The 12,290-nt window shown below is 36.0% G+C and overlaps 1 protein-coding gene across 1 annotated transcript; it reads left to right on the top strand.

The window, feature by feature from the left end:
* The first annotated feature begins 249 nt into the window (after positions 1-249).
* IL2 (interleukin 2) lies at positions 250-5,508 on the top strand. The gene is made up of 4 exons (XM_003816405.4): positions 250-681; positions 772-831; positions 3,124-3,267; positions 5,116-5,508. The coding sequence occupies exons 1-4, from the start codon at positions 535-537 to the stop codon at positions 5,224-5,226; spliced, it is 462 nt and encodes a 153-aa protein (XP_003816453.1). The 5' UTR covers positions 250-534; the 3' UTR covers positions 5,227-5,508.
* The last annotated feature ends 6,782 nt before the right edge of the window (positions 5,509-12,290 follow it).

Here is a 12,290-nt window from a genome sequence, read left to right as displayed (position 1 = left end):
TGTGGATAAAAAGGTAAAACCATTCTGAAACAGGAAACCAATACACTTCCTGTTTAATCAACAAATCTAAACATTTATTCTTTTCATCTGTTTACTCTTGCTCTTGTCCACCACAATATGCTACTCACATGTTCAGTGTAGTTTTATGACAAAGAGAAAATTTTCGTGAGTTACTTTTGTATCCCCACCCCCTTAAAGAAAGGAGGAAAAACTGTTTCATACAGAAGGCGTTAATTGCATGAATTAGAGCTATCACCTAAGTGTGGGCTAATGTAACAAAGAGGGATTTCACCTACATCCATTCAGTCAGTCTTTGGGGGTTTAAAGAAATTCCAAAGAGTCATCAGAAGAGGAAAAATGAAGGTAATGTTTTTTCAGACAGGTAAAGTCTTTGAAAATATGTGTAATATGTAAAACATTTTGACACCCCCATAATATTTTTCCAGAATTAACAGTATAAATTGCATCTCTTGTTCAAGAGTTCCCTATCACTCTCTTTAATCACTACTCACAGTAACCTCAACTCCTGCCACAATGTACAGGATGCAACTCCTGTCTTGCATTGCACTAAGTCTTGCACTTGTCACAAACAGTGCACCTACTTCAAGTTCTACAAAGAAAACACAGCTACAACTGGAGCATTTACTGCTGGATTTACAGATGATTTTGAATGGAATTAATGTAAGTATATTTCCTTTCTTACTAAAATTATTACATTTAGTAATCTAGCTGGAGATCATTTCTTAATAACAATGCATTATACTTTCTTAGAATTACAAGAATCCCAAACTCACCAGGATGCTCACATTTAAGTTTTACATGCCCAAGAAGGTAAGTACAATATTTTATGTTCAATTTCTGTTTTAATAAAATTCAAAGTAATATGAAAATTTGCACAGACGGGACTAATAGCAGCTCATCTGAGGTAAAGAGTAACTTTAATTTGTTTTTTTGAAAACCCAAGTTTGATAATGAAGCCTCTATTAAAATAGTTTTACCTATATTTTTTATATATATTTGTGTGTTGGTGGGGGTGGGAAGAAAACATAAAAATAATATTCTCACTTTATCGATAAGACAATTCTAAACAAAAATGTTCATTTATGGTTTCATTTAAAAATGTAAAACTCTAAAATATTTGATTATGTCATTTTAGTATGTAAAATACCAAAATCTATTTCCAAGGAGCCCACTTTTAAAAATCTTTTCTTGTTTTAGGAAAGGTTCCTAAGTGAGAGGCAGCATAACACTAATAGCACAGAGTCTGGGGCCAGATATCTGAAGTGAAATCTCAGCTCTGCCATGTCCTAGCTTTCATGATCTTTGGCAAATTACCTACTCTGTTTGTGATTCAGTTTCATGTCTACTTAAATGAATAACTGTATATACTTAATATGGCTTTGTGAGAATTAGTAAGTAAATGTAAAGCACTCAGAACCGTGTCTGGCATAAGGTAAATACTATACAAGCATTAGCTATTATTAGTAGTATTAAAGATAAAATTTTCACTGAGAAATACAAAGTAAAATTTTGGACTTTATCTTTTTACCAATAGAACTTGAGATTTATAATGCTATATGACTTATTTTCCAAGATTAAAAGCTTCATTAGGTTGTTTTTGGACTCAGATAGAGCATAAGCATAATCATCGAAGCTCCTAGGCTACATTAGGTGTGTAAAGCTACCTAGTAGCTGTGCCAGTTAAGAGAGAATGAACAAAATCTGGTGCCAGAAAGGGCTTGTGCCAGGGTGAATCCAAGCCCAGAAAATAATAGGATTTAAGGGGACACAGATGCAATCCCATTGACTCAAATTCTATTAATTCAAGAGAAATCTGCTTCTAACTACTCTTCTGAAAGATGTAAAGGAGACAGCTTACAGATGTTACTCTAGTTTAATCAGAGCCACATAATGCAACTCCAGCAACATAAAGATACTAGATGCTGTTTTCTGAAGAAAATTTCTCCACATTGTTCATGCCAAAAACTTAAACCCGAATTTGTAGAATTTGTAGTGGTGAATTGAAAGTGCAATAGATGAACATATCAGGGGATTGGTATTGTCTTGACCTACCTTTCCCACTAAAGAGTGTTAGAAAGATGAGATTATGTGCATAATTTAGGGGGTGGTAGAATTCATGGAAATCTAAGTTTGAAACCAAAAGTAATGATAAACTCTATTCATTTGTTCGTTTAACCCTCATTGCACATTTACAAAAGATTTTAGAAACTAATAAAAATATTTGATTCCAAGGATGCTATGTTAATGCTATAATGAGAAAGAAATGAAATCTAATTCTGGCTCTACCTACTTATGTGGTCAAATTCTGAGATTTAGTGTGCTTATTTATAAAGTGGAGATGATACTTCACTGCCTACTTCAAAAGATGACTGTGAGAAGTAAATGGGCCTATTTTGGAGAAAATTCTTTTAAACTGTAATATACCATAGAAATATGAAATATTATATATAATATAGAATCTAGAGGCCTGTCCAAAAGTCCTCCCAAAGTATTATAATCTTTTATTTCACTGGGACAAACATTTTTAAAATGCGTCTTAATGTAGTGATTGTAGAAAAGTAAAAATTTAAGACATACTTAAAAATGTGTCTTGCTCAAGGCTATATTGAGAGCCACTACTACATGATTATTGTTACCTAGTGTAAAATGTTAGGATTGTGATAGATGGCATCCAAGAGTTCCTTCTCTCTCTTAACATTCTGTGATTCTTAACTCTCAGACTATCAAATATTATAATCATAGAATGTGATTTTTATGCTTCCACATTCTAACTCATCTGGTTCTAATGATTTTCTATGCAGACTGGAAAAGTAATCAGCCTACATCTGTAATAGGCATTTAGATGCAGAAATTCTAACATTTTGCAAAGCCAAATTAAGCTAAAACCAGTGAGTCAACTATCACTTAACGCTAGTCATAGGTACTTGAGCCCTAGTTTTCCCAGTTTTATAATGTAAACTCTACTGGTCCATCTTTACAGTGACACTGAGAACAGAGAGAATGGTAAAAACTACATACTGCTACTCCAAATAAAATAAATTGGAAATTAATTTCTGATTCTGACCTCTATGTAAACTGAGCTGATGATAATTATTATTCTAGGCCACAGAACTGAAACATCTTCAGTGTCTAGAAGAAGAACTCAAACCTCTGGAGGAAGTGCTAAATTTAGCTCAAAGCAAAAACTTTCACTTAAGACCCAGGGACTTAATCAGCAATATCAACGTAATAGTTCTGGAACTAAAGGTAAGGCATTACTTTATTTGCTCTCCTGGAAATAAAAAAAAAAAAGTAGGGGGAAAAGTACCACATTTTAAAGTGACATAACATTTTTGGTATTTGTAAAGTGCCCATGCATGTAATTAGCCTACATTTTAAGTACACTGTGAACATGAATCATTTCTAATGTTAAATGATTAACTGGGGAGTATAAGCTACAGAGTTTGCACCTACCATCTACTAATGGACAAGCCTCATCCCAAACTCCATCACCTTTCACATTAACACAAAACTGGGAGTGAGAGAAGGTACTGAGTTGAGTTTCACAGAAAGCAGGCAGATTTTATTATATATTTTTCAATTCCTTCAGATCATTTACTGGAATAGCCAATACTGATTACCTGAAAGGCTTTTCAAATGGTGTTTCCTTATCATTTGATGGAAGGACTACCCATAAGAGATTTGTCTTAAAAAAAAAAAACTGGAGCCATTAAAATGGCCAGTGGACTAAACAAACAACAATCTTTTTAGAGGCAATCCCCACTTTCAGAATCTTAAGTATTTTTAAATGCACAGGAAGCATAAAATATGTAAGGGACTCAGGTGATGTAAAAGAGATTCACTTTTGTCTTTTTATATCCCGTCTGCTAAGGTATAAAATTCATGAGTTAATAGGTATCCTAAATAAGCAGCATAAGTATAGTAGTAGAAAGACATTCCTAAAAGTAACTCCAGTTGTGTCCAAATGAATCACTTATTAGTGAACCGTTTCAGTTGAATTAAAAAAATACATTGAGATCAATGTCATCTAGACATTGACAGATTCAGTTCCTCATCTATGGCAAGAGTTTTACTCTAAAATAATTAACATCAGAAAACTCATTCTAACTCTTGATACAAATTTAAGACAAAACCATGCAAAAATCTGAAAACTGTGTTTCAAAAGCCAAACACTTTTTAAAATAAAAAAATCCCAAGATATGACAATATTTAAACAATTATGCTTAAGAGGGTACAGAACACTGCAACAGTTTTTTAAAAGAGAATACTTATTTAAAGGGAACACTCTATCTCACCTGCTTTTGTTCCCAGGGTAGGAATCACTTCAAATTTGAAAAGCTCTCTTTTAAATCTCACTATATATCAAAATATTTCCTCCTTAGCTTATCAATTAGAGGAAGCGTTTAAATAGCTCCTTTCAGCAGAGAAGCCTAATTTCTAAAAAGCCAGTCCACAGAACAAAATTTCTAATGTTTAAACTTTTAAAAGTTGGCAAATTCACCTGCACTGATACTATGATGGGGTAGGGATAGGTGTAAGTATTTATGAAGATGTTCTTCACACAAATTTATCCCAAACAGAAGCATGTCCTAGCTTACTCTAGTCTAGTTCTGTTCTGCTTTGGGGAAAATATAAGGAGATTCACTTAAGTAGAAAAATAGGAGACTCTAATCAAGATTTAGAAAAGAAGAAAGTATAATGTGCATATCAATTCATACATTTAACTTACACAAATATAGGTGTACATTCAGAGGAAAAGCGATCAAGTTTATTTCACATCCAGCATTTAATATTTGTCTAGATCTGTTTTTATTTAAATCTTTATTTGCACCCAATTCAGGGAAAAAATTTTTGTGTTCATTGACTGAATTAGCAAATGAGGAAAATCTCAGCTTCTGTGTTACTATCATTTGGTATCATAACAAAATATGTAATTTTGGCATTCATTTTGATCATTTCAAGAAAATGTGAATAATTAATATGTTTGGTAAGCTTGAAAATAAAGGCAACAGGCCTATAAGACTTCAATTGGGAATAACTGTATATAAGGTAAACTACTCTGTACTTTAAAAAATTAACATTTTTCTTTTATAGGGATCTGAAACAACATTCATGTGTGAATATGCTGATGAGACAGCAACCATTGTAGAATTTCTGAACAGATGGATTACCTTTTGTCAAAGCATCATCTCAACACTGACTTGATAATTAAGTGCTTCCCACTTAAAACATATCAGGCCTTCTATTTATTTAAATATTTAAATTTTATATTTATTGTTGAATGTATGGTTTGCTACCTATTGTAACTATTATTCTTAATCTTAAAACTATAAATATGGATCTTTTATGATTCTTTTTGTAAGCCCTAGGGGCTCTAAAATGGTTTCACTTATTTATCCCAAAATATTTATTATTATGTTGAATGTTAAATATAGTATCTATGTAGATTGGTTAGTAAAACTATTTAATAAATTTGATAAATATAAACAAGCCTGGATATTTGTTATTTTGGAAACAGCACAGAGTAAGCATGTAAATATTTCTTAGTTACTTGTGTGAACTGTAGGATGGTTAAAATGCTTACAAAAGTCACTCTTTCTCTGAAGAAATATGTAGAACAGAGATGTAGACTTCTCAAAAGCCCTTGCTTTGTCCTTTCAAGGGCTGATCAGACCCTTAGTTCTGGCATCTCTTAGCAGATTATATTTTCCTTCTTCTTAAAATGCCAAACACAAACACTCTTGAAACTCTTCACAGATTTGGTGTGGCTATGAATTCTCCAATATCTTACACCTTGCCCAGTGCCATGAGGAGGCTCACCTGTATGGCCTATATCAAAGGTCTTCCCTGCCCTTTGGCTTTCCATTGGGTCCTGCCACTGGGGAGTGCTGGTAGGAACTATGAGGAACATAAGAGATTCCCTTGACTCCCTCCTTGTGGAGTAGACCCAGGATGGCTGTGTCTCTCAAGCAAGGAACCCAGATTACCTCAAGGTGGCACTCTGGATACTTTTTCCTTCTGAGTGATTCTGGTAATCTTCCCTTCCACTTGTCCCTTTAAGCCTAGGGAGGGTGGTACTTTTGCTGTTAGCAACTCCAGGGTACTTGTACCATCCCTTGCAGTTTCCCTGTACTCTGACCATAGCTTTTTAAATAGTCCTTTTGTTAAATCCTCCTTTTGATTGAGTATGCCATCTATTTCCTGCTGGGACTCAGATACAGTAATTGTATCAGAAATAGCCCCAGAAAATAGACCCTCAAAATAGGATTCTGGGACTGGGTTGTTCATATATTCAAGGAATGCAAGGATAATAGGACATGGGAAATCTATGGGATGTAGTAGCATCCCAATTACTGAACTTATCATCAATGGTAGAATGGGATGAAATGCAGACAGACGGCAAGATGTTGTGAGGTCAAATGGCTGTGGCACTTAGTTGCTACAGAAACAACAGTTATAAAAATTATGATTATTACCTAGATTCTTTTGATGATGATGACCCCAGACAGAGAACAAAGGAAAAAAAAAAGTTATCAACATACAATTAAAAACATACATGGGGAACCAGAATGCCTCTTCAGCAGCTTTGAAGAAGTCGTTACTCTCTTCAAAATTGCCAAGGAGTAGAAGTAAAAGGGACCCTTCTCATTAAATATCTCACTTGGAAGATTTTTTTTTTCACATCTCATCCACTAAATCTTATCTTGGTCAGTTTTAAGGTCTTAGTGCTCAATGAGGCATTCTTCTACCAGGTGCCTTGACTTCTACCAGAGAACTGATGAAATGGCTGAGATTACCTTTTGGCCATTTAGGGGTTCTTCATATAGCTGAACCAACAAGCACGTAAAGGACCACCGTACTGAGCAGGGTGACTGATTTTGATGAAAAGGGGGAAACTCAGTGCCTTCTATAGAACCAGGCAACGACTACACAATAGGTAATACTGTATTTGGAACTCAGGAAATTCAGTGGGGCATCTCTTAGCTTTTTATCCTTAGTAGTATTGGTCAATGGAAAACTGTAACAATCCTTAAAATTCAAGAACATCAAAGACTCAGATTTCACAGAAGTGAGATATGGAGTATACCACCAGGTAAATAATGCCACCCAACCAAAGTAATGGCAGAGGGTAAAAGGGAACATGCAAAGGGTAGTGGAAGAATGCAGCTGTACTAACCAACTTTCATGACTAGCTACTGAGGCAGAGAAGAGACTTGAGCAGTTTTGTTTTTCTCCATTTTTATACTTTACTATGTCAAGTTGGACTTGACATCGTCTCTTATTCTTTATGTGAAGAACACTGGTGATACCTAACATTTTAGATTTCAGGAAAAGTATTGCTGAATTGACATTACCCTATAATGATACAATAACTGATGGGATTTCATGTGTCTCCTTTGCTAGGAACACAAACCTTCTTCCCAAAGGAAGGAAGAGAGCACATGCTGAGGAATGAAGGTGTGAACCGTGTATCTTCTACTTTTCCCTCAAAAACAACACTATATCCTTTTCCATCCTGATCTTCAGCCTGCTAAGTCAAATTGTGTGGAATACATTAATGTATTTTCTTGCCTTCTGGTTTCTAGCTGAGTTTGACCACATGGGATTCCTGGTAAGAGGTGAATGTGAGATCACCATGGGATTGCTGTATCACTTGACCAAAGATGAAATTCCCCTCAAAGTTGCCTTTTATTACCTATCTTTCAAGGTTCTAGTACCTACTCCTCTATACTTCTCTTCAGGCCTAGGTGCAGTAGCTGTTTCCCTGTGTGATGAAAGCAACCAATACAGGCAGGTCTTGCAGGTTTCAGTCCTCAAAAGAAGGAGTGCACACAACAGACATTATTGCTTTTTCCTGAGGGCATTTTTCAAATTGTGACATAAGAAAATGGAACCCAAGAATGAAGGAATGAAGTGGCAGTCCTATGAGGAGTTAAGAGGCAGGAGTAGTTGAGGGTTGTCAAAGTAGATGGAATTTAAGCGACAAAACCCCATAAAGGAGTGACCTGCAGGGAAGGAACCCATGTATCTACATATAAATTCCCCTCAGTTCACTGGCTGATCCATCAGCTGCTTATGGAATATAAGACACTTCCCAACCACCAAAAGAAATGGCAGAAAACAGCAGGTAGGAGGCAAATAAGCTGTATCATGCTGAGAAGACACAGGTTGGAGCCAAAGCCCTGCCATGGAGAAAGGGTCTAGTAAACATGACAGGATTTAAGAAAAAAAAAAAAAAGCCAAGGCGCTAGGTGAACATGTCTTGGAATAAGGACAAATCTGAAATATACCAGCCCTAACAAAGCCTAAAAACAAGCTTCAATAAGATCAAATGAATATTCTAGATTCTATTTGTCTTCTGAAGACAGCTTAATCTAATTTAGATAAAAATAACATCATCCAGAGCCTCTACACTATTTCAGACGCATGTAGCATCAGTTTAAAAATTATGAAACCTACTGGCTAACACGTGAAACCTTGTCACTACCAAAAATACAAAAAAAAAAAAATTAGCTGGGTGTGGTGGCGGGCGCCTGTAGTCCCAGCTACTCAGGAGGCTGAGGCAGGAGAATGGCATGAACCTGGTAGGCAGAGCTTGCAGTGAGCCAAGATCGTGCCATTGCACTCCAGCCTGGGCGACAGAGCAAGACTCCATCTCAAAAAAAAAAAAAAAAAAAAAAAAAAAAAGAGACCTGCTAACACACACACACACACACACACACACACATTCTCTCTCTCTCTCTCTCTCTCTCTCTCTCTCAAAATTAAGTTGGGCGGCAAGGGGAAACAATAAACATCTCCAACATAGGATTCAAGTGTAGTTATAAGATACAGACTTTAACTGATATAATATGTTCAAGAAAATAAAGCATCATATCTAGACAATAGATGAAAAGATAAATTTTTGCTGAAAATTGAATTATATTTTTAAAAATTAAAGGAACATTCCAGAACTAAAAAAATACCATGTGTGAAATCAAGAAATCACTAGGGGTACTTAACGGCATACTGGATGTAGCAAAAGACTGTATTAATGATCTACAGATAAGACAATAAAAAATATCCAAACAGAAAAAAGATATATATATAAAAAAAGAACATAGTAACACAGAGGTAATTAGAGTCATTAAAAAAAGAAAAAACAAGAGGAGAGAAAAGAAGGAATGGTGAAAGATGTAATGGCTGATAATTTTCATAACCAAATGAAAAGACATCTACCTACATATTAAAGGTTGGTAAAACCCAAGCAGAATAAACACAAAACAACAACAGCAAAACACACTCACAGACAACCCTCAGATCCATACACAGGCAAATCACAATTAAACTGCTGAAAAGTAAAGACAAAAGGCAGCTAACTGAAAAAAGGCACTGCCTTCACAAAGCAACAATATATTCGTCAGCAAATATTTCAGCAAAATCTATGAAAGTTGGGAAAACAATGGAATGACATACTTAATTAAAAAAAACTTGGCAAACTAGAATTCTGCACCATAATTCCTTAGAAAAGGTAAAACAGACACTTCAGCCAACAAAAGCTGAGAAAGCTGAGCAAAAGCAGACTGGAACCATAAGAAGTACTGAAGAAATAACTAAATAATTTTAGGCTGGAGAAAAAAATCCAAATGAAGCACAGGTGTGCAAAAACGAAACAAAAGAGTACCATATAGTATAGATAGAAAGTTACTAGTTAAGGAGACAATAGGTCTTGGGGCATTTTAACATATGCACAATTAAAATATTTGACAAAATATGTAAGGGCAAAAGATGATAAATGGCATTAAAATGTTGCAGGATCCTTGCATTACTTGGGAAGTGTTAAACTAATGAATTTAAGATAGACTGCAATAAGTCAAAGCTGCATGTTATAATCTAAGGTAACTTCTAAAAGAATAATACATGTTGAGTATCCCTTATCTGAAATCTTGGGACCAGAGGTGTTTTAAATTTTGGATTATTTTGGATTTTTGAATATTTGCATTATATTTACTACTTAAGCATCCCTAAACTGAAATCCAAAACGCTCAGATGAGTATTTCCTTTGAGCATGATCTTTGAGCATCATGTCAGAGCTCAAAATGTTTTGGATTTTGGAGCATTTTGCATTTTGAATTTTTGGATTATGGATGTTCAACCTGTATAAATGAAAAGCAATAAAGAAGAAAATGTAATATAATACTAATAATCCTAAAATAAGGCAAGAAAGAATGAAGAGAGGAATAAAGGTGAAAAAAGCAAAACACCCACAATGAGACAAACAGAAAACAAATAGCAAGAAGGCGGACTTAAACCAAACTCTATGTCATTGTCATTAAATACAAATGAACTACAAACTCCAATTAAAAAAAAGATGGTAAGATGAAATAAAAATCAAACCCAATTATACGCTGTTTATAAAAAACATATTTTAAATAAAAGGAAAAAAGATTAAAAGAAAAAGGAAAAGGGAATATAATGTGCAAACACTAACCAAAAACCAAAACCAAAAACCAGAGGTAGGCAGATTAACAACACGATGAAAAAAACAGACTTTAAAGCAAGAATTATATAACCAGAGATAAAGAAAATTTCATTCAACAGTACATACCAATTCCAAATTTAATTTGTTTTACTATTAAACTAAGTTTTACAAAATTCTAAATTTAAAGCTAAATTAAATTCTAAATTAAATTTAGAATTGGTATGTATTGCTGAACAAAATATATAGCTTCAAAATATAAAGACCAAGACTTCTGCCTTGATAGAGCAGTCTGAAGTCGACCTGGGATGCTCGAGCTTGGTCAGGGGAGGGACGTCCACCATTACTGAGTCTTGAGTAGGCGGTTTTCCCCTCACAGTGTAAACAAAGCCACCGGGAAGTTCCACCCGGGCAGAGCCCTCCACATCTCAGCAAAGCCACTGCAGACAGACTGCTTCTCTAGATTCCTCCACTTTGGGCAGGGCATCTCTGAAAAAAAAGGCAGCAGCCCCAGTTAGGGGCTTATAGATAAAACTCCCATCTTCCTGGGAAAGAGCATCAAGGGGAAGCGGCGGCTGTGGGCACAGCTTCGGCAGATTTAAATGTCCCTGCCTGCTGGCTCTGTACAGTGGATCTCCCAGCACAGTGCTCGAGCTCTAAGGGTCAGACTGCCTCCTCAAGTGGGCCCCTGACCCCCACGTCTCCTGACTAGAAGACACCGCCCAGCAGGGACCAACAGACACCTCATATGGGAGAGCTCCAGCTGGCATCTGGTGGGTGCCCCACTGGGAAAAAGCTTCCAGAGGAAGGAACAGGCAGCAATCTTTGTTGTTCTGCAGCCTCTGCTGGTGATACCCAGGCAAACAGGGTCTGGAGTGGACCTCCAGCAAACTCCAACAGACCTGCAGCAGAGGGGCCTGACTGTTAGAAGGAGATCTAACAAACAGAAAGGGATAGCATCAACATTAACAAAAAGGACGTCCACTCAGAAACCCCATCCGAAGGTCACCAATATCAAAGACCAAAGGTAGACAAATCCACGAAGATGGGGAGAAACCAGCGCAAAAATGCTGACAACTCCAAAAACCAGAATGCCTCTTCTCCAAAAAAATCACAACTTCTTGCCAGCAAGGGAACAAAACTGGACGGAGAATGAGTTTGACGAACTGAAAGAAGCAGGCTTCAGAAGATGGGTAATAACAAACTCCTCCAAGCTAAAGGAGCATATTCCAACCCAATGCAAGGAAGCTAAGGACCTTGAAAAAAGGTTAGAGGAATTTCTAACTAGAATAACCAGTTTAGAGAAGAACATATGACCTGATGGAGCAGAAAAACACAGCATGAGAACTTCGTGAAGCATACACATTCGTGAAGTATTAATAGCCAAATCAGTCAAGCAGAAGAAAGGATATCAGAGATTAAGATCAACTTAATGAAATAAAGTGTGAAGACAGATTAGAGGGAAAAAAAAGGAATGAACAAAGCCTCCAAGAAATATGGGACTATGTGAAAAGATAAAACCTACATTTTATTGGTGTACCTGAAAGTGACAGGGAGAATGAAACCAAGTTGGAAAATACTCTGCAGGATATTATCCAGGAGAACTTTCCCAATCTAGGAAGACAGGCCAACATTCAAATTCAGGAAATACAGAGAACACCACAAAGATACTCCTCGAGAAGAGCAACCCCAAGACACATAATCATCAGATTCACCAAGGTTGAAATGAAGGAAAAAATGTTAAGGGCAGCCAGAGAGAAAGATTGGGTTACCCACAAAGGGAAGCCCATCAGACTAACAGCAGATCTCT

The sequence above is a fragment of the Pan paniscus genome, chromosome 3, assembly GCF_029289425.2.
Source record: "Pan paniscus chromosome 3, NHGRI_mPanPan1-v2.0_pri, whole genome shotgun sequence".
Classification (NCBI taxonomy): Eukaryota; Metazoa; Chordata; class Mammalia; order Primates; family Hominidae; genus Pan; species Pan paniscus.
Note: the sequence above shows the minus strand (reverse complement) of the source record. Positions and strands in the feature narration are given on the sequence as shown.

Excerpts from the sequence above, each read along its gene's own strand:
- IL2 (XM_003816405.4), top strand. The coding sequence starts at position 535 with ATGTACAGGATGCAACTCCTGTCTTGCATTGCACTAAGTCTTGCACTT. Across the intron at positions 682-771 it reads TGATTTTGAATGGAATTAAT|AATTACAAGAATCCCAAACT; the intron begins GTAAGTATATTT and ends ATACTTTCTTAG. Across the intron at positions 832-3,123 it reads AGTTTTACATGCCCAAGAAG|GCCACAGAACTGAAACATCT; the intron begins GTAAGTACAATA and ends TTATTATTCTAG.